Genomic DNA, 23317 nt, shown 5'->3' with positions numbered 1-23317 from the left:
CTTATCATATCGCCGAATTACTGCTTCCGCCGGAAACAGTCGGAGGGGCACTGTCCGCCCCGCTATTAATTGGGAAGGTAGTAAATATGAACTGATAGTGATCGGGTTAATTATATCAAAGGGTTTTTTTTTCATTTCCAAATTTTTGGTCATTTGGTTTGCCTTATATCTTGATTTATAATAATCTTTGCATTAATTATTTGAATTCTGCTAAAACATCACAACTAAGGTCTAATTTATTTTCTCATACGACAAATAAATAAAACTTCATTCAAATTTATCTGCTGTTAATCTCTGAAGGCGGAACAAACAAAGACAATGAATACTGCATGTTTAAACATATAGATTTTTTGCTTCACATCTGGTTATCAACTGATAAAATCGTAAACTTAACAATATAATTTCATATTCAAATAAATCATTGAATATTAATAGCAGAAATCCATCAATAGTTGCCAGGTGGTAATCATATCTGATCGTATCGGGCGACCGGTCACGCAACAGCTCGCGCAACTCAGCATATCGGCTTGCCTCAGAGCATACAGGATGTTTTCAATACGACTCACATTTTTCATGAATCTGTTCTAAACTGCTGAACAGAATCTGTAATGAAAATTATTTTTTGCCATTCTACCTCTATAGAGATTGAGTGATCAGTTTACCACTATGTATGGTAAATTTGAATATTGTGTTATTGTTCGATCTTGTATAGAGTACTTAACACATTATACAATTAAGAGTTTAAATGGAAATTTAACATAACGCTTAATTAGTTAATCAGGATCAAGGAGTATAATTAAGGGTTCCTCACAGATAAAGGAAGCCTCAGCGCTGACGACGTTATCAGGTCGACGTGGACCCGAAAGGTCCAAGGTTGAAATCCTCAATGAAGGTCACAATCAAGGCCACACATGACACATCGAAAAATGGAATCCCTGACGAATGTACCTTGATCCTGGCAAAAGGTCAGGCCAAGGATTCCCTAACCCGACTAGCTTGCATGAAAAATAATAAATTTGGATGAAACAAAAGAAGTAAGTATTCGTGAAAAGTTAGAAGATGAAGTCCCCAAGAATGACCTGTCATGTCAAGTATGTTAATGTTGTAATTTAAAAACGAATAATTAATGTTGCTTTTTCTAAACAACACTACACTTTTACGAGTTGTATCGATATAGTTTGACAGTTGACGATTAAGAGTTATGCTATACGGAATGTCAGTTTTTGTTTGTTTCGTTAAAATGACGATTGAATACTGAATTTGTCAGCGAATTTAATATTGATTGAGTTACGTAACCGCTATATTACATGATGTGTGAACCACAAAACAATTGTCTGTCTGTCTGTACGCGCGCCGCGGGTCATTGCACAAAGCCGCCGCAGCTGCAGCCTCGTCTTACATTTGCATCATAAAAACACCGTGTTGTTGAGTAAGTGTGCATAGAGTGCGCGATAGCTGACGAAATTACAAATGAATGAACGAAAGTCAAAATTACATAATTTTTGTTACGGTTTTAGTAAATTTCGTATAAAAAATAAATCATTTGTGCCATGTGGTTCCCGGCACCATTACAAAAAGAATAGGACCACTCCATCTCTTTCCCATGGATGTCGTAAAAGGCGACTAAGGGATAGGCTTATAAACTTGGGATTCCTCTTTTAGGCGATGGGCTAGCAACCTGTCACTATTTGAATCTCAATTCTATCATTCAGCCAAATAGCTGAACGTGGCCATTCAGTCTTTTCAAGACTGTCGGCTCTGTCTACCCCGCAAGGGATATAGACGTGACCATATGTATGTAAATAAATCATTTAAAGAAAAGTTTTCAACTGATCTGATTTTCAAAAAATGCGTTTGATAAAAATGGCCACGCTTTACTTTCACCACTTGTGGTGCTCATTTATTTTGTTACAAAATAACCTAACAAGCCTACAATCATTACTTCGTCCCTACAAAAATACCCAAACAAAAAGAAAAAAAAATTCTTAAATAAATATATTACTTACAACGTCTGAATAATTCGATTCCTTATTTTAATGAGTTCAAATAGTTACGCCCCGTGGTCTGAATCGACCCATTCCCAATATAACTTGTCCATTCACACCGCTCCTGCTATTGGTTGAGGAAAAGCCCACAAAAAGCTCTTTGGCGATTAAGACCGCGGTTCGAATCACTTGCTGTGTGAAACGACTAAATATCGATTTCATGTATGCGCACTCTTCGATAACATTTACTCTAAGTCGCGAGTTTACCAAACACAGTTGCTTTTAAAATGTATGCATTTTCCGTCAAAACCCGTTTCCATTCAGTTTACGAAGCGGAACAGAATAAACTGCGCTTATTGTACTTTACGAGATATGAAGTATTTGTTTGACGCATTCTCTCTGTAGGCGGCCCCGTCCGTGCGACTGCCGACTTTTACATCGAAATATGTTTTTTTTTGCTGCAACTTACTTATTTTTCTTGCGTTTTATATACAGACCTGACTAAGTGTGGGTTGCCCTTAATTACACAAAGATAACCAAATCGTGAAACAAGCCGTGAAATCTCCGATTAAGAAAAATGTGTTGCATCACTTTTATTTTTTAAACTACTGGTCACCGTTATTGTTGTCAGTTAACTTACTTACTAATATTAAAACTATTAGACTAGATATTTTTTTACGAAATTTACTTTACTAGAGTATGATTGGGGCTCAGCCCGCGTTATACGAAAGTCTTCCACAGAATTTTCAGGAAATTCTTTTAGTGCATATTTTTACCACTTAAAAAAGCTGCATACCAAATTTCAAATCTCTAGATCCAGCGTTTTGGCTGTAGATTGATTATATCAATCAATCATTAAGTCACTGTCTTTTTATATACTTAGATAATATGAAATCATCAAGTTAACAAACAGCCTTCCTTATAGTTTACACTGGTATCTAGACTTTCAAAGAACTCGATTGTTACCTAGAATCGGAGCTAGGCGTTTGAAAGCTGTGGACATTCCTCGAAGGCCCGAGGCTCCGATCATAAATACTGTTGTAGTGTAGACTGAAACTGAACTAACGAACCTTAATGAATAACTATTGAACAAAACATAAGTAAAATAACTTCATTAGGACATAAACGAGAAACAAATTTATCGACAACTAGTTCTTGCGTTAAACTGAAATTACTGTTTTTTCCATTTATATAAAATTTTCTAAAAGAGTAAGAAAAAAATTATAACGTAATTTCATTAATAAGCCGTGAATATAATTTCAGATATACAGACAGATTTTTGCATGTTTGATAGACGTTTACTGATGATCGATGTATCTAAAATTCTAAACAGTGTTTGAATTTGTCTCTTTAGGCCTAGGCTCTATTGGACTAAGGAAACTGTTCAGATAAATTTGAACAGTCAAATTTATATAATTAAAACAAAAAATAGTTTTTATTTCGCAAAGAGATATTACCCAATCACGTGTTTTAAACAAAACTAATTAAATATCCAGTTTGTTCGTTGCTATCACTCACTTCGCCCACTGCCTGTCCGTCCGTAGCGCAGTCGTGGTACAGTCAAACAAAAAACGTTTAATTTTGACATTAACTTGACGACCGCCGACATTTGTGTAATCAACATTTCATATTCATCAAATTTGGACACACTTGCGTCATTGTATATATTTCACAGGACATGCAAAATTGGTACTCATATTAGTTTTTATATGAAAAAAAAAGAAATTTAAACTGAGTAAATTAATAAAATTGTCATTCTCTACTTAGATGGGTTTTATCTATCAATATTAGTTCAGGCGAAATTATGACATAGTATGCTCTCCCTACTATGTCAAAAATCCACGCGGATGCATTCGCGGGTAAAATAATTACTTCATGGGACCCTTTGTTATATTACGACCCTATTCAAAATAAGGAGGCGAGAAGAATCGAGATTAATATCCATTCGTAACTTAATAACTCGTTACTAACATGAGTTTAACGATTTTAATTAGACTCATGTGTCTTTATTATCTTCATCCAGTTGGTAATTTGTAGTCAGTAAAATTAAATAATATTCATGCTAACGAATATTGAAACGTTACATTGGAAAAATACAAGATTTCGCGGAAAATTTTGTATACAGCTATTTCTGGCTTACTCGGAACTAAGACAAAATTATTTACAAAATCAACGCGTAAAATTATAACAATATCTACACAGTCAAACAAAAACACCAAAAAACGACCCCGTGTCTAAACGATTCGACATACGAACTTACAAGAGACATTCACAAATTGACATGCTCTGCCTGAAAAGTTTTGTTAATTTGTCCATGTTTTATTTTTTTTTTACAATATTTTTACACATGTCTGAAATTATAACTATTTTTTTTTTCAAAATTAATTGGTTTAATAAATTTTAGGTCCGATAAATCTTATTGCTAGATAATGCAGCACGAGTTTATTAATGGCAAAATTTCAATAGGTAAGCAGTTATGAAAACACACAATTCTGGTTTAATGCCAAAATTCTTGAAACAAGATTACTAAATAAATTTCATTCACATAATCTTTTCCATAAATGTATTATACATAGTTTGCTTTGATACAAAAAATTAAGTTAACACACTGCGACTTTATTTATTAGATAAGAAGATGTTTTCATTAAAAACGCTCAATTTTGTCGCGTGTCGAAACGATTTGTCGCGCGCGTCAAATGACGTGTGGCTTTCCCGTTCCGTGTTCTTGCATCATCAAATCCGTGGATAATCAGAAAAAAGAGCCACCCACGAGGATGACCTGAGGGACCTTAGTCTATTAAGTGATGAAACTTTACGTTCCATTTCATTCTACAGTTGGTCCTTAGACATATTCTTTTATAAACTTCAGATACTACATACATACATATAATCCCAATTTTATTATAAGCTGCCGTGTGGTTCCCGGCACCAATACAAAAAAGAATAGGACCACTCCATCTCTTTCCCATGGATGTAGTAAAAGGCGACTAAGGGATAGGCTAACAAACTTGGGATTCTATTTTAGGCGATGGGCTAGCAACCTGTCACAAGTTGAATCTCAATTCTATCGTTAAGCCAAATAGCTGAACGTGGCCATTTAGTCTTTTCAAGACTTTTGTAGGATGTAGACGTGACCATGTGTATGTGTATGTGTTATTATAAGCTTTAACTTGATTGACTTTAACATTGACATCGAAGTCTTTCCACAACCCTTACATACTTCATTCATCGTCTCTTCATGTAACTACTCGTTAAAGTCATAATAATTCTTAATTTGAACGCAAAAAGGTGACTCTACAAAACTACAAACGTTCAGAACTTGAATACAATAAAAAGGTAATTGTACAAAACTAAAAAACATTAGGATGTTCTTAAGTTTTGCAGTAAAAGTTTCGAATACCAAGACTCAGTATCATCCACACATAACTCTGGCTCGACAATGGCCGCCCACGCGTCCCATTGTTGGGCAACATGCCCACTCTGGCCAAGCGACTTCACTTCTTACTGTTGGATTACCACTAGTGTTGTCTAACTATACATACATACATACATAAAATCACGCCTCTTTCCCGGAGGGGTAGGCAGAGACTACCTCTTTCCACTTGCCACGATCTCTGCATACTTCTTTCGCTTCGTCCACATTCATAACTCTCTTCATACAAGCTCGGCGGTTTCGGGTACTTTTGACCTGACCCTTTACCAGGACGTCCTTAATTTGATCAAGATACGTCTAACTATCGATAGTTTTAATCGAAAGAAGTGTAGAAGGCCTGTGATTCCTCGAATTTAAGTTTACTTTCACAACCTTCTAACAAAATGAAACTGAAAATATAAATAAATGTTTAATATAGAAACGCGACAATATGCGATATGAACAAGAGCTATATGTAGAGTAAGGGATCGGCTCGGCGATGTTCTCTGAAGCGGCGTCTTGCGCACGCAGATATCGTTCTTCGTTTTCTTAATTCAAACGGCACGCCACATAAGCAATACTGCTGATATGTTTTGGTTAGTATCGATAGTTTTTGTGGAGCTTTATTATCGATAGGATTGAAACGTACCTACTGACGAGATGATTAACACTTTCGATAGGTAAATACCTTAACAAAATCTGACAAATCGTGTCGCACATTGAAAAGGGAAATCTTTATTTGAATCTCGTTCCAAATAATTAGAAAAACTGGGGGTTCAAATTTAAACAAGAAGTAAATTCACTCAAACTTCGCGACTTTAAATGACAAGTCGATTTGATATTTTATAAACTATCGATAGTCTATGAAACCACTATCGATAGTTGATTATCGAGCAGCAACACTAATTCCCACTAAAGCGGGCTATTCACGGCTTTCGGATTCGGCCATTGTTTGCGGGTAGTTGTGAATCATTTTTATAGTCCCTAGGTATGCAATGCTAGAGTTAAACAATTAAATTGTTACATTTTCTAGTTGAAAATGTAGTATCGAGTGTCCTTTACAAATGCAAAATAATTTTCTGGTTTAGAATGTAATTTTCACGGAATAAGTAAAACCGAAAAGAAATTATTATTAAATAAAATAAATTGATTTGATAGGGAATATAAATAAATCTGGAAAAATGCCTGATGTAGGTAATGTTATTTTATAGGCGTATGTATTAATTAAACCCGAAACTTATTATTTAACTTAAATTAAACCACTTTAATGACAAAAGAAGTCAGTTCATTAATATTCATTTCATTATATGAACACTTGTAATTACTTAGAAAGAACAAAATTAAACTGCAAAAAATTGTCGTAAAACTAATCTATAAAGTTTCAATGGCTGCTTACAACAGCGACTTTTGTTACTCGTTTAAAAAATTACAAAAATCTGTTGAAAATACACCGCCAGATGTTACACTATTATAACAACTTGTCCTGACATAAGGGCCAAAAGGGTCAAAGCTATCAGTATACACGCCCCTGGAAATCATTTCGAAGCCATCAAGACTGAATCAAATTAAGATATCGTTTTCCATTTTAATAGTGTTAAAAGCTCGTTAGGAGTCGCGACATTTGTGCCGGCAGATGGCGCGCGCGTCGTCACTTTGTTTTTGTTTCTGTCTGTTATTAACTTTGGCCAGTCGCGCATTGTTTGGCGAACATAGACTTTTAGTATTGAACAGATTAAACATAAGAAATGTTTAATAAAAGTGCAACTAAAAATTTTGTACTTATTTTTAAATTATTCTCATGTTTTAGAGTTCGATGTAAGAGGTTTTTTGGAACTTAAATTAAGCAGCGAATTTTTTTACTATCACGCAAAGATAGATAGACGCAAATATAAACGTCAGCAGATAAAATTCAATTCTGAGCGGCTATTTTAAAATGTCGCAAAAAATCTCTGGTTGTAACAAAAGTAAAAAATATATATATGTATAAAGGCAATATAAGTTTTTATAACAATTACTTTATCAATGTAGAAAAATCATACATCAGGCATGACTAAGATGCTGCCAAATTCACAGGGGACACTAGTAATCATAATGATTCGGGAATGTTTGATTTGTTAACCGATAATCTGTAATCTCGAACAAGTACTTCCCATTTTGACAAAACATTTTTTTATCAATGATGTCTCTAGGTTATAGGAGTAGTAGTCTATGGTCTAGAAATATTACAAATTGGCCCATTCCGCTGAGTTACTGAAGGTCGGCGCGAAATTATGTTTTCTATTATCTTCGGATCGCTGCGATCTGTAAGAGTTTCGTTTCTATTTATAACTTTAAGTTTGAGATGAGATAGGAGCTTTTTTTTTTGTAAAGAATTTTTTACCTCTTACCTCTTTTATTTTCATGGACATGTAATAGGTACTTTTAATATTAAAAACTAGAAAATTATTTAAAAAGTTTTAGAAGAGTAAAGTTTTATATCGATATTTTTTTCATTTTTTTTTCTTTCATTACTACTATCATTATTACTATTCTGTCTAAGGCAGATGAGGTCTCAAGTAGATTAATTGAAAATATGATCCGCTATGAAAGCTGTACACATATTTATTTACTTCAAATAAACAAATGAGCAATTTCACGTTACTCACACAGCCACATAAAATAAATTCATCCAACAAAACGACACAAATGAGGAAGGTCCTAATTTGTATGCCGTCGTGACGCCTAAAATAATAGTAGAGTGTATTACAGATAAGAGCACTTCATTCAATGCGGGGTTCCTATCGCGTTAACTGCCCCGGGCTCATGACAAACGGCAATGTATGCTCATTGCGCCCGAGGATTCCTAAAATAAATATACACTACAATAAGGTTGTTAAAACTTTATAAATGTTAGTGAAACTAGGGTACTCGAAGATGTGCGTAAATTATCCATTTTTTGACGAGAAATTAGTTCAGGCCTAACTAACGAGCTAGCATGAGGAGAATGATGAATGTGGATAAATCAAGAAGTATGCAAAAGTAAAGAGATTGAGTCCCAGCCTATCTCTCTTTAGAAGAGGTGTAATTATATATATGTACGTATGTATGTAGGTATGTAATAAGATTATATCAAAGAAAATTTAATAAGAATAAAATAAAGAATAACAAATGTAACGGTAAGTTGCTCACTGAGGAAAAATTTGGAATACCAATTTTTTTTCAAAATGTATTAGTTATATTTGTAATAAATACAAGAGCTACTATAAAAGTTACAAGAGGAAAACATAGATTCCCGGATAAAATCACGCATTGTTTGACTATCTGAATGGTGCATGGTGAATAAATCTCCTTTTGTTTCGGCGCACTATCGCGACGGGATTATTTCGGAGATATAATGAAATAGGAAGCCAGTTAATAACTGTAGCTTAATTGTCACTGAATGTTCGTGATCTTCAGGAACGGAATCTTAATTAGAACGATCATCTTTTTTATCTATGTAAATATTATTAGCAAGAATGTAAGTCATAGAAAAATACTCTATAATGCTCGGGTCAACTGATAAAAACTCTGTTTTAATAATACCTAGTAGTACATTGGCATATATCGTAAATACGAGTAGCCTATAACACCAGCCAATAAGGTATCTTTAAAGAGTGAAAGAAAATCATGGTTGGTTCAGTATATCCGAAGATTGGCCCTTACAAACAAATAACTAAAACAACAAATTTTACTTTTACTCTAATATTACTTTAATACTTAGTACCTATAGATAAACCTTTAATTCATAATTTGGGACATCTTCTGATTTACCATTTGTACATTGAAATATAATTTCGCTACATTTTCTCTTATTACTCCTACAAGAATCTGATACTGCCAATTTTTCTGAATCTAATCTTAGACTAGATAGACTTTCCATGTCATTGCGAGATAATCTCAGGATAGGCGGGTCTCAATCAAACTTACAATTATGAGTTATGTCTAGATGAAGACTAGCTTATCTGCCCTATCTAGTATATATTAGAAAATGAAGTCTAGGTCACCGCTGTATTCAAGGAGAATTGGTGCTGCCATGCTGGCATATACGAAGGAAAAACATAGCTGCACATGAATAACTTTTTTTTAAATTAATTAATAGTCTAAAAACTTGGAATTCTTTTTTTAAAGCGATAGGCTTTCAACTTCTCTCTATTTTGTTAACTATCTTTAATTTTAATTTATTTAAGGATTATATACAATAGGCGGACTTACTGCTTATATCATTATCTAACAGTCTACCACTGGATCTTTAAATCTTGTCTTTGAATAATTGATCTAGTTTATAAATCTGACTTCACCACCAAGCCATCCAATTACAATCTTGTGTTTATTAGTTATTATCTATCTCTCCTAAGGTGTTTAACATACATACATAAAATCACGCCTTTTTCCCGGAGGGTAAAAAAGATTTTCACAAAAAATACTTGAAATATCTAATAATAATGACAATGGGCCTTAAAATCGATACGGTTCAGTAACCGATTCAGTATTCAATCAGCCTGGCCCACAAATTGGCGATATCGGCCCAACCTGCGCATTCATGACGTTTGTCCAGGACAATGCTCCACTCGGCTTTGTCCGGGGATGTCGACCTCAGGAGTCTAAATATTAGATACAGATTAAAAATACTTATGACTAGGTATATCTAAATATACGTGTAAGACTCTTAGGCACGGCCAATAAAATAGCATACACTTAAAAAATAATTAAGGGGCACAAAGATCTGTTTTTAAGATTTTTCAAATGAACACAATTTTATACAGTTTGCCTGCAGCTTCTCTTTTCGAACAAATTGTCCGAGTAAATCATGGGATATTTATAAAAATGAATTTTACGTATTTGACCGTAAGTAACTCACGGTAGCTTACGGTCTCCGTCTTAATCTACATTGCATCACTAAGTCATCCAGATAAATTAATAGTTCGAGTTTTGTGACTATTGTCTTTGTTAACCCTCTATGTTTGAGTTTAAAACTCTATTCTATCATGTGAATCTGACCACAGTGGTAATATCGAACAGGGCATGATGAGAAAAGAACTTTTTCTGATTGGCCTGGGTCTTGGATGTTTATCTATATAAGTATTTATTATAAAATATAGTATCGTTGAGTTAGTATCTCGTAACACAAGTCTCGAACTTACTTCGAGGCTAATTCAATCAGTGTAATTTGTCCCGTATATATTTATTTATATTTATTTCAATTAAACTAAATGCGCATGGAACACCAAAAGTTGAAACTTTACTCGTATTGTTGTTAAATGTGCATCAATTTCATTCTTCAATTCACGAAATGGCGACCCCTTCGAAAGGGTGTGAGCCCTTGTTTGTGTTTCATTACTACTGTCAATGTGAAGTACAATGAGGGCTTTATTTGTTTATTGTTTCTGAGCGTTTTCTTTGTAATTATAGTTTATACGGTTCTAATGATCTGTGGGAACTGTAAGTTATAACTTGGTGATACAAAACCGCAGACACAACCGATTTAAACTTGATGAACTTTAATATTACCTTGTCTAGAAATACTAAGTCGTTAATTATATATAAAATAAGTCTGACAAGACTCATCTTACCAAGACTTACTATTGACAGTTGATAATACCACTTATACTAAGAGTGGGTGTGATGAAAGTTACATGAATTCAGGAGCAAGATCTTTTACTAAAATTAAAAGAGGAAGCTATTTAATTATATAAAATATTTAATTCTTCTACAATTTTTTTTACAGAATTCAATCATAATTTTTAATCACATTTATTATTCATTTTAAAGCACTTTTGAATTATTACTAGATATATACTTATATGTAGATAGAGATACAGTATAAAATTAAAATATACATACGGAGGTACCTAATTCTATTGGTGAATTTATATAGGTACGTAATTAGTACAAAAACCTTCCTGGCATAAATTTAACAAAATCGCCCAAGTTTTCTTGATAAAAGGGACTTAGTAGAACATTTTTAAATGACCTTTAACATGCCAAAACTTGGCTCCAAGGCTGGAGTAACTTAGAGAGTTTAGTTTGTTCCTCAGAATTGGCTCGGAGAATTTTTTAATTGGTCTTTGTTGATACCTACGTATAATGTCGTGGGCTTTCTGAAAGATTTTCCTAAAAAATGAAGTGCCCTTGTACTAAATTTCTCCTTAGTCTTAAGTGCTTATTGTATTTTTTCCTTGATGTACATAAATATAAAAAAAAAGTAAGTGGTAATACTATAACGCGTGGTAGACAGAGCACTCTTGAAAAAACTGAAAGACCACGTTCAGCTTTCTGGCTTTGAGATTCAAATAGTAACAGAGTGTAAGCAAAGCAAACGTATCTTGATCAAATTAAGGATGTCCTGGTAAAGGGTCAGATCAAAAATACCCGAAACCGCCGAGCTCGCATGAAGAGAGTTAAGAATGTGGACGAAGCGAAGGAAGTATGCAGAGATCGCGGCAAGTGAAAAGAGGTAGTCTCTGCCTACCCCTCCGGGAAAGAGGCGTGATTTTATGTATGTATGTATGTAAGCAAATCTCTTATAAGAAGAATCCCAAGTTTATTAGACTTGTTTGAGACGAACAGATGTGTTCGATATTTATGTGTCGAGTCTGCAGTGTTGACGGACTCAGTGGACGGCTTGGGAAACTCTCATGAGTTATGTTGTTGTTATAAAGTTAAATGCTGTTAAGTGATAGCAGCAGACATTCTGTTTATATTTGAACGAAGACACAATTATTTTATTACAATCATACAAAGTAGCTGTATTCTTGGTATAATTCAGAGACTTAACAGTATTTTGGTCGGCCAATAAGAACCTCGCAAAAGTATGTTCAACTCACTCTTTGTTATTTTTTTCCTGTTTTGTGAAACATTGACAACTATGTTTTTTTATTCTTTAAAAAAAGAACGAATATACGGAAAATAACATTAAAACTAGTATTTCCTTAGTGTTTCTAGTATACAATAATAATAATTTTAGATTGGCCATTCCGACAATAATAAGCTGACGAGTCGTCTCGGTTTGCTCCGCGGTAAGCTGTCTTCAACTCAGCGATTTTGCCCCACTCAGCTATTTTCCAACCCAATGCCAGAGTAATTTGTCGGGAATAAATTGAAAGAATTCATTTTTATGCGGATTTAGACAAGACTATGGAATTACTGTGGCGTTTAGAGATTGAAATTATTATCTTAAAAGAATGATTCGGAAATAATTTTCAAAGCATCTAAAGCTATAAAGCTCAATAAATAAAAATACTCTGTCTAAAACTCTACTATCTATTGATTCTAAATAGAGATATCAATATTATGACTACTGCATAAACAAAGATCTTAAAATGTGATATTTTATTTATTGAAATAGTTGTATCGCATTCAAATTTTTAGGGACGTCTACTGAGATCAATTTCATTATCTTTAAATTCATCAAATTCCTATATCATATCAAATATCTAACAAACCAACGATTTATATACTGTTTTTGAACAGCTACTGATTGTATCGGGAATATATTTTAAAACAACCGTCTATAGAGCGCGCTCATTACAAACAGTAATTTAGTAATAGTAAGTGAGTAATACACAAAAGAAGCATTTTTATTTAAGATAGACTAAGATTAACATAGAATTTGCGATATTTATTGGCTATATGAGACAATTTTTTTTACAGTCTGGTTTACCCATCGCAGATGTTTACTTTATTTTAATTAACAAATCAATTAAGATTATGAAGATCTTCACAAGAATAATGACAATTTATCATTTAATATACTCTTGTTAAATTCATGCATTGTAAGGTTGTTCTATGTTTGTAATAGCTACGCTAAGATAAAATTATAAAAGAAAGCAATAAAATGCATTAACTGGGCACCTCTCGTAGATATGACCACAAATTAATAGATCACGGATTACCCCCGGGTTTCGAACCCACGGCCCACGCGGAGCATTCCTTAATTAACATACCGCTCCGATGAGCTCTCAATCAGAACTGTAAAACCACGGAAATTGATTGAGTCAACACTCCCTTAAGTGTAGTCCCGTTGTGACCATGCAGTTTTATGAATTAGGGACAATACTTCAATTTATTTTTATTCAACTCGACTATTGATTCATAATTTTTATGTATTAATTATTATCATACAATAATGTAAATAAATAGGTACTGCGCAATGTGGCATTTGTCTTTTCGATACTGTTGGCTCTGTCCACCTAGTAAGGAATAAAGTCGTGATTATTAAATATATCTTTCCTTATAGAAAAATTCTTTCTGGTAATAATACCATCTACTTTTTGGAGCGTCTAATGATTTTCAAATTGCACTGTAACAATAAGATATTTCCTTAATTTTTTACGTCTACTTTAATTATTCAATGACATCTCAATTACTTTTTGATTGTGTTTAAATATGTAGCAAATTTTTAAATATTTTTGACAACTCTCATAAAAACGACTTTTTACATTTCTATCTAAAAAAAAAAAAAGAAAACAGAAGAGTTCTAAGAGACAAACAGTTGCAATGCATTTTCATAAAACTCGGTTATAAGAGGAGTGCACTTCTCGAGAACTGGCACTTAAGAGTGGAGTTTATTTTCCAACCGTTGATACGTTTACTATGGAGGCAAGATCAGATGTTAATGCTCTGATGAAAGTATAATGCTCTTAAGTGAATTGGTTGCAAATGGAAGCACGATTGTTGAGAATATTAATAATTATCTTGGTCGTTTTAATTGGTTTTTGAACCATTGCTTATTGGAGAAGTATCTTATTTGGTTTAGTAAATACTTGTTAAAACAATACATAGTTAATAATATTACAATGAAGACGAGTGCAAATAATAGAAATTTCTTAAATAATCTGATGAAAAGATGTCTTTAGGGAGTCATAGTTAAAAAAATAAAAAAAAGCAGGCAAGTTTAATTCAGCTGTCAGCATAAATCTTGAACTTCCAAGTTATTTTCTCTAGTCTCAATTTAAAGAGGCAACTGAAATGTCAATGCACAGTTTAAACTGCTAGATCTAGATATTCAACATTAGCATTTAGATTATATTATATTATGCAAATCAGAGCAGCGTACATATTTACTTAAGATATAAATCAGTGAATCTGAAAATAATTAAAAGATTTGCATATAATCCAACTATTTCTTTTTTAGTTGCCTCTAAAGGTAATCAAACATGAATGGAAATCGCTAGGAACTGTCTTGTTTATTTTGTGATTGCTTGGTGTTGACGGATTTATTGGAGCCATTGAAAGGATCGCATCGGATCATAATGGCGTGATGACAGTATAATAACGGTTTGGTCGCGAGAGAACAGCTTTGGATTGTCTTAATGAAATGCTTTGATGAAGGGTATTGCTTTAATTATAGACGCCTTGACTTCAACCCTGGGTGACAACACAACTTATCCAGTGAAATGTGAATGAGATAGCTTTGCATAAGTAGATGGTATCATTGAACAGAGAAGTTTAACATTGAGTTTATCAAGAGCTAAAGTTGGGTGTGGTTCATTTTATTTTTCGTACGTCAGGACGCGGAATGTAAGAATAAAATAAAAAGTTGGCATAATACAACTCATTTCTTAAAAAACACCTCCAAGTAGATCTATAAACTTTACCTCTATAAATTACCAACCGCTATTTGATGAACTCTAACAGATCTCTTCAATATCTTTGATAAAAGCAGATAGTTTACTTTTTACAATACTGACTTCTATACAAATACTATCGTTATCAGACATATTGCATTGAATAGCATTAACATGTGTTGTATCATTAAGCAATCATCTATAGATTTGAAATTATAATGAATAGTTTGTTATACTTCTTGGATGACAATTTTGAGCACACGTTTTCTCGTGTCATCGCATTCAGCACTTGCATTCTTGTGTGACGATGAATGAAGTTGAATGAAGCGTGAGTGCGTCGGAGGATGCTTCCTGTGTTCAGGGTGATACACTTAATATAAAACAGGTAAAAGCATATCATCCTGTATGTTATGGCAAGTCACTTTGTGGAGAACCATATTCAAATTATATAAATCTGGATTGTTTTGAAGATGTTGATATTTTTATGATTTATTCCTTTTAAAAATAAATATAGATTTTAGATTTAAATGAACCGGTATTTTTAATTTGCATAGATAAATCATACTCGACACAAATATAAAATTTTCACTTTAATTCATTAGTTCTGCTATATCAAAATCGTCATTAAGATGTGAAATATTAAATACATGCTATTAATAATTTATTCACCCTAAACTTTGACGAAACATCTTTCATTATAACGGATGTTAATCCCCAAAATCTAAATCAACGAAATTAGTGGTAATTTGTCGAATGGCTGGAGAAATTCCGCGAGTCTGAGAACCCGGGTCCCATTACCTCGAGACACGGGCGCGGAATCAATTAGCTCGACACCGCGGCTTTACGTGGCACAAGTTGGAAGAGAAACTTGCGAACACATGAGACCACCTTCAAATTGATTTTAATCAAAAAAGGGTGATATTGAATTCGACATTTATGCCGGTTTGATGGTTCTGTGTGTTGTTGTTGATGTTGTGTGGCCGTGTGTTTCCCGGTACCAATAGAGAATAGGACCACTCCATCTCTTTCCCATGGATGTCGTAAAAGGTGACTAAGAGATAGGCTTATAAACTTGGGTTTCTTCTTTTAAGCGACGGACTAGCAACCTGTCACTTTATATGAATCTCAATTCAATCAGTAAGCCAAACAGCTGGACGTGGCCTATCAGTATTTTCAAGACTGTTGGCTCTGTCTAACCCGCAAGGAATATAGACGTGATTATATGTATGTCTGTATGTTGATAGAAACAGATGATATATCTCTATTGATACTTGGGACTATTAGCTTTGTATGCGTCGAAGTGATAAATAAATGATATTTAAACTCGTTTAAAATGTAGTACCTAAATAAATTGAGGACGGATGAAATTATCAAAGAGAATAGTTCTATCTACAGTTTGTTGAAAAACATTATTCGCTTCAGCTCATCCCCTACACATGGCTGTGATCCATAGCGGCATAACTTGGAGCAAACGGCGCGTAGATTCCTCCGGGATCTGCGGTTCCACGCGAACCTAATGAATAACCTTCATTTGTTCTGTCAGCATCTCGTCCCGAGTCGAGAACGTCGACTATCGATTCGAAACATCGAAGATTAAGAAGTTAAACATTTTCACATTTTACCTTTAGAACAAATTTTGAACCGGATTCATTATGTCTTGATTATTTTTTTTTATCACATATCACATATAATCACGTCTATATCCCTTGCGGGGTAGACAGAGTCAACAGTCTTAAAAAAACTGATAGGCCACGTTCAGCTATTTGGGTTAATGATAGAATTTAGGTTAATTTTTTTTTTATGTTATTTTTAATTGGTTGTAGTTTCAATTTTTCCAACATTGAATTTTTAATTATAAACATAAGCTGTGTTCCTTAGTTTAAATATTTTGTATCTTCGACGACTACCTAATAGGCGTTAGATTATTTTTGTATCTAAATCCGGAGATACGTTCCGGCTATCTTCACGAGCAGGATCACTGATTCTATGCCTTTGTGCTTTATGTGGTGTGACAATAGTGATGTGCTTACAATTAGATTGTGAAAAATAATTGTGACATTTATTAACTTAATAACTGTAACAATTTGTATCCTTAATAACCATAATGTGATTCTTCTCCTTTTCAAGTCAGAATGCAATTTTAGCAAATAAAATAAATCGTTGAAATATTTAAAGCAGACAAATTGAAAACAAATACAGGTCTCCGAATTGTCTGCAAACGACGCTGATCAAAGAAATGCAAATGAAACGAAAAGAAAATAAATCTGTTTGAATGTGACGTCGAAACGCCTCAATTTACTCAATTTGTCTTAAATATTTAGGAGTGTGTTTCAGATTCGCCCGTATTTCTTTGATCAATAGACGTTAATTTCCTTTGGGTATGCAGATGGGGGTCCGAAAGAGCAAACATTTAGAGGGTCTACCAGCCTGTTAGGAGTTCACACACGGTGCGCAAACACAGAACTGATGAGCTGAGTTTTGGAGATTTAACCGTGAGATTGATAATTGACAAACACACTACTGTAGATCCGTGAGAATTTATTCTCGTCAGTCAACTATTGGCTCATGATTGATCGATTAGAATTGAAAATGTGAACACAATATTGTTTGAACAATAGCTATTTATTTATTTTTGTGTATTTAAAGGTATAAGAAGTTATTATTGGTTTTGTATTCTTAAATTCTGAGCATAAACCAGAACAAAATAAATATCTTAAACGAAATTGGTAGTAAGTTATTGTAATATGACTGAGACCTTCAAATAAAGTTAATGGGTACCTAACAAACTAAGGTCGTTAATACCCATTATTAACAAAGTTGTGCTAAAAGCTTTTTATAACTATCGAAGCTGTTCGTTGGATTTTGTTGGGAAAATTATTGAATTCTATGAATACTTAGGTTGGTTGTTCTCGGAGTAATTACAAGTTAAATTGGTTTTGCCAGTAACTGTTAATCAATATACTAGTAAACTTTCTATTTCCTTTATAATAATTAGTTTCTGAAATGATTGTTTTGTGTTGTCATTTATAACTAAATAGTATTACTGTATTATATAACTTATTGACTTCCGTCCTCGGCTTTTCTTACGTGTAAGCTTTTAAGTTTACTATTTATAATGGTGCATATTTTGCCTTTTCTTTATATGAAAAATGATATGTCTAAGCACATGGACCATTAGCATAAACTTTTTTATCATTAAAACGAGACGTTTATGTGCATTGTTTATATAAAGAGTAAAATTGCTTACATAAATTTGGTTACATAGCTTTATTTTTATCTCTTTACTCGATTCTATTTACATCCTTTTTACTTTTGAAAACAAAAAGTTTGAAATGTGTCATTACTCCATCGAATGTTAGAGTTTGCTCCAGTTGGCCGGCGCCCAGCGCTCGCAAGATTTCGCAAGTTTCCTCAAATTTGCGAATTTCGTTTGTCTTCATAGTTCTGATTGAACGAGTTGTTTGCGTTCAGGCGGCGTGCCCGGTTAGATAACGGCCTGGTATAACCTTCGGCAAACATAATTTTACTTCGCAAATACTTGCTCGGGGTATCGTCTTAAGTATCGCTAGCCTTTTGCCCCGCGGTTTGTCAAGATTTTGGAGTTCAAGTTTATCTATGCCCATTGTCGTTCTTCTTTTGTTATGAATGTAGCTGTGAAACAAAAGTTTAATACGTGCTCTTCTTAAATTGTTTGAAAGACCATCATGTAATAATATTTTTATGTGAGTGACTTGATTGACTCTCTGTATTTCCTAATATCACAATTCTCTATCTATTTAGCCGCTTTTGGTAAAATATATTAACTAGAATATTTATCAATCAAATGATTTGATGACTGCATGGTACCAGTTTGACTTTAGGATTACAAAACATAAGAATCGTTTCTACTGTTTTCATAGCCGTCAATGACTTTACGTTTAGATTGGATCTTTACCGCTTCAGAACTAAACAAATTACGCAAAGCTTGTTTAATTTAAAAAGTTCTAATAGTTAATTTAGAAAACAAAATGCAGAAATAGCCGAACATACTTGAGACTTATTAAACGAAAACAAAGCAGTAAAAGAAGAAACCTTTCTAGGTAATATTGACTTAGCCCCTAATCATAGTTCGGCTCGGTTTGAACAACAGATTGGAGCGCAAACATTCTAAATTAAGGCGAAACAGAGACGGCTGAGGTAAACAGACTTTGTAAACAAGATGCTGGAGTTAGCCTGAAATTACAACTAACACTAACATTGTTACCACTGACCTTTTACACATTTGAACCGAGAAAGTAATCTTACGTTCATACTGTGGAGTCAAAGCTTTAAAATTTTTGAAATTATTCTCGAACCGAATGTAATATTGTTAAAATTCATACTAGCATTGTACCTTTTAAAGATATTCGTTAATTGTATGACAATTTTTCATATGACAAAGCCGAGGGGCACCATGGGAAATGATTTAATAAATAGAGTAAGCGATATCCGTATATCATTATAACATGAAAAAAGTAGAAAACAATAATTTTACGCATAAAACTTTTTAATTATACATACACACTCGTAGAATCAAAACCTTTTCCGACCGAACGAAAAACTTTGTAAACCGACGGTCTTTGGAAAAGGCAATGTGGCGATTATAAATGGAGTGAAGTGAATTTATCATGACATCGACACCATGATTCTGAAAGTAGCTATAAATAAGATGACACAATGTGGCGTTACATCATTCCGATACAATAACATAATTCGGAGTATCATCAGAGCATTACTCGCTGTGTGGTCCCGATCGGGATTAACGTCCCTAATAATGATTAATACCCCTTGATTACATCGAGAACGGACGCCAAATTTGACTAATGGGCTGTAACCAACTATGCCACATATCGCTTTTGTTTCCTTGTTTGGTAACGGTAACTTGACGTCTTTTGAAACTGTTTATCTTGTAATTACAATGGTATAACCGCTTGTAATGTTGTCGTATACTAGATGTTGCTGTTATTGTTTGTGTACTTACAATAGTTTTTGGTCCTTTATTAGAAACGGAGCTATAAATAGCAGTTGTGGAAATTTTGTAAAACTTTCTATCATAATAGTCATTCAAAAGTTTTAACTTTATTGAGCCATTGAAGCAACTACATACATTTATACTAAAATCACAAGTATGTATTGGCTTTGTGTAAAGGATTAACCCACAAATACCATGACGATTACTAGCAATAGCAGTGCAAAGCCGCAATATCATTGACGAGCCGATGAACATAATTATCCCAAATCTGTGAAAAGCGGCGGCCATAATAGAGCCCAACTATTGAAAGCGTGTTCCATTGCTAAATGTCCACTTATCAATGGGTGGCCAATCGACCGGCAAATCCTTCGCCCCTACAACACAAGGTCTATTTTAAACATCTGAAACTACACGAGCGTTTCCAATAATCCGAATAAACAGTGAGGGTGCCGTCATATGCACACGCCACTTTTATCGCCTCCGACAACCATTGGCATTGATTGGACAGTTCCCACGTTACTTCCCCTAATTTACTGGAATAGCTTTGTTTCTAAATACAAAAAGAGATTATCAAACAAACGTGATTTTTCTAAGAAGTCATCCAAGTAATTTCAGATCTAAATTTAGCTATTTCATCTCGCATTCAGACCCTTAAATAAAAGTGTCACCCTCAGAGTGTATTCGCACCACCGGCGTTTATCATTTTTTCGATCAGCACCGCCTGATAACCATGGGGTTAGTGACAGCTTTCAACCCCGGATTAACTTGGAATTGCGGCGGAGCGAGAAAAAATTTAATAGCTTTTTAGAGACCGCCTCTGGGGCTACTTTGATTTAAACTCGTATTAGTCGACTACTTTGATGCTGTCAAAGGAATTTTAACGGAATGAAAGAAAATGTAATTTTATCTGTCGGCAAAGCTATCTCATTCATTAAAATAGCCAATGAAATGATTGCAATTGAAAAAATACGATGTGCTGCGTGGCAAAATTTCCAAATTGTCCGTCGCGCGACAATGTGCGAACAATTCAAATATGTGCATTATTTATTACCTTTTGTTATTTCAGCGAATAGCAATTGGCGAGCAATTTAACACGAGCATTAATAACCAAAGAATAATAAACAATAATGTCATCAAACGCGTCGAATACGAAATGTGTCGATCAAACATTCATGATTGAATTAAGGAAATAAAGACAGTGTAACGCAACGGTTGAAATGCTGAGTCTGTGGTAAATATTGATAAAAGTCAATCAGCTTGGATTGAACAATGACTACAATATTGTCAGTTGATAATCGAATTTTGTTTTTAACAATTAGTGCTTTATTCAACGATTTGTTTTAATTTATAAACTTGTTACTGCATACACATAGACAGAGTCAAAAGTTTTGAAAAGGCCACGTTCAGCTCCTATGGCTTAATGATGGAATTAGGATTCTAGTTAGAAGTAACAAGAAAATTGATATATCTTCCTGAGTCTTAATTTACTCGTATCACAACTAATCATACCACATTTTATATACTAAGGCATTAATTTAAAAAAAAAACCTATTCTGGTAATTATTGCAGAAAATCAACTAAAGTTTTTTTGACACATCTTTAATCCCTTGAAATTTATTAGATTCACGCATTACCAATAAATTACTCCTATAATAAATCTATCTACACCTATTTCTCACAAAAAATGAAAAGACATACCTGGTGGACATCCGCAATCACCATAATCCCTGATGCTCCTCCGCGCTCTCCACACGTCCGGCGGCGGCCGCGACAACACTTCTCTCCTCAACCTCTCCACCAGCGGCTGCTGAGGCTCCAGAACTGCGCTCCTCAGCGCCAAGTGCTGCTCTTCCAGCAAAAACAACCTATCTTGCAACCCTTGCTGTTTGTACAAGCTATACCCGCTAGAGATCAGACTCATCGCGCACGCACACCACAACACAACGCAATACGTCCACGGATCTGCTGGACATCTGTCGTCACATCTCTCTTGCTTCTTCTTAGGCTCTTTCTTCTCCTCTTTAGGTTTCTCCGCCTTCGCCGGCGGCGACTTCCCTCCCATTTTCAAAATCATCTTAAGAATCTAAAGTAACAACAATGTCAATAATATCATCTTCAGATTTCCTGTTTATTGCTGTTTTGGATCCATGTGGCAGTGATACATCACATAATAAAAATGATATTTTCACCCGTGAAAATGAAACACAACACGAAAACACAAAAGAAAACCAACTAAAATTAAGTAAATTAAATTGAAATGAAGGTAAGATAAAATTTTTCGAGTTTTTACAGATCGCGTCGTTCGGCTATCGTGTTGGAATACGTTAGGTCGCGGAGAAAAGGCGTCGCACACACCCGCTCAGATCGGCGTCTCGCCAGTGACTGAATGTGTACAGAATGGGACCCAAGTCTTGCCTCGCGCCACGGGGCATGGGAGAGCGTGCGCCCTAACTTTGATATGGGGCTTCTTCGTTCGGGAGTTGTTTAGCGATACTCGTTTTATTTGTATGTGTTTGAGGAAACACGTTTTTCTTTGATAGAATAATCGAAAATTGGTAATGCTTCGGCGAAAATTACATTTTAAATGGAAAACATTGATATTCTTGAACTAGAATACTTTAAGTAAAATTTTACCATATTTACATAAAATTAAATCGTAGATTATTTTCATTGTAATTAACTTTATCTTCTTCTTTAAAATATTCTAGATCTAAAAGACTGTTTGCATAGAAATAATTCCGTGCCCCGCGGGAAGAATTTGACATGTTGAAAAAAGCAATTTTACAGGGCGGCCATTTTAAACTTTGGCTTCCTCTGGAAAATGCATATGTTTGTTACATTTATAACTTATACTTTATCTAAGGTAAACTTTTTACGATGATTCGAATAACGTACAGTAATTTGCATAATTTTTCTTAGTTTTTGAAATAATCGACATGTCAATATGCGTACCGACGACTTATCAAGTGACTTATCCACTTATCAATATATTTTCCAGAATGTAAAGATGAGTTATCAAGTTTTTCACCTATTATATTTCGTCTTTTATGTAGTAAACAACAATTTTAAACCAAAACTGTTATTAAAATCCTTGGTGGATGGGTAGCAACTTCATCTGCATACATTGCTACCTTGACTTGCTTGCGAAAACTGGGCCGCTGTTATTAAAAATGTACCCCCAGAACATTATTTTCTATTACTATCATCATATTTCTATTACTACATATGTACATACATAAAATCACGCCTCTTTCCCGGAGGGGTAGGCATAGACTACCTCTTTCCATTTGCCACGATCTCCGCATACTTCCATCGCTTCATCCACATTCATAACTCTCTTCATGCA

General features: G+C 34.1%; 1 protein-coding gene across 3 annotated transcripts in view; it reads right to left on the bottom strand.

Annotated features, from left to right (window-relative positions):
• Positions 1–22335, bottom strand: part of LOC106135408 (collagen alpha chain CG42342) — a 186347-nt gene extending 164012 nt beyond the window's left edge. For all 3 annotated transcript variants that reach the window (XM_060946003.1, XM_060946004.1, XM_060946002.1), the window contains exon 1: positions 21670–22335. In XM_060946003.1, the coding sequence (XP_060801986.1) occupies positions 21670–22045 (376 nt within the window). In that variant the 5' untranslated portion in view covers positions 22046–22335. The remainder of the gene's footprint in view (positions 1–21669) is intronic.
• Positions 22336–23317: the final 982 nt, after the last annotated feature.

Source organism: Amyelois transitella, chromosome 10 (assembly GCF_032362555.1).
Source record: "Amyelois transitella isolate CPQ chromosome 10, ilAmyTran1.1, whole genome shotgun sequence".
Classification (NCBI taxonomy): Eukaryota; Metazoa; Arthropoda; class Insecta; order Lepidoptera; family Pyralidae; genus Amyelois; species Amyelois transitella.
Note: the sequence above shows the minus strand (reverse complement) of the source record. Positions and strands in the feature narration are given on the sequence as shown.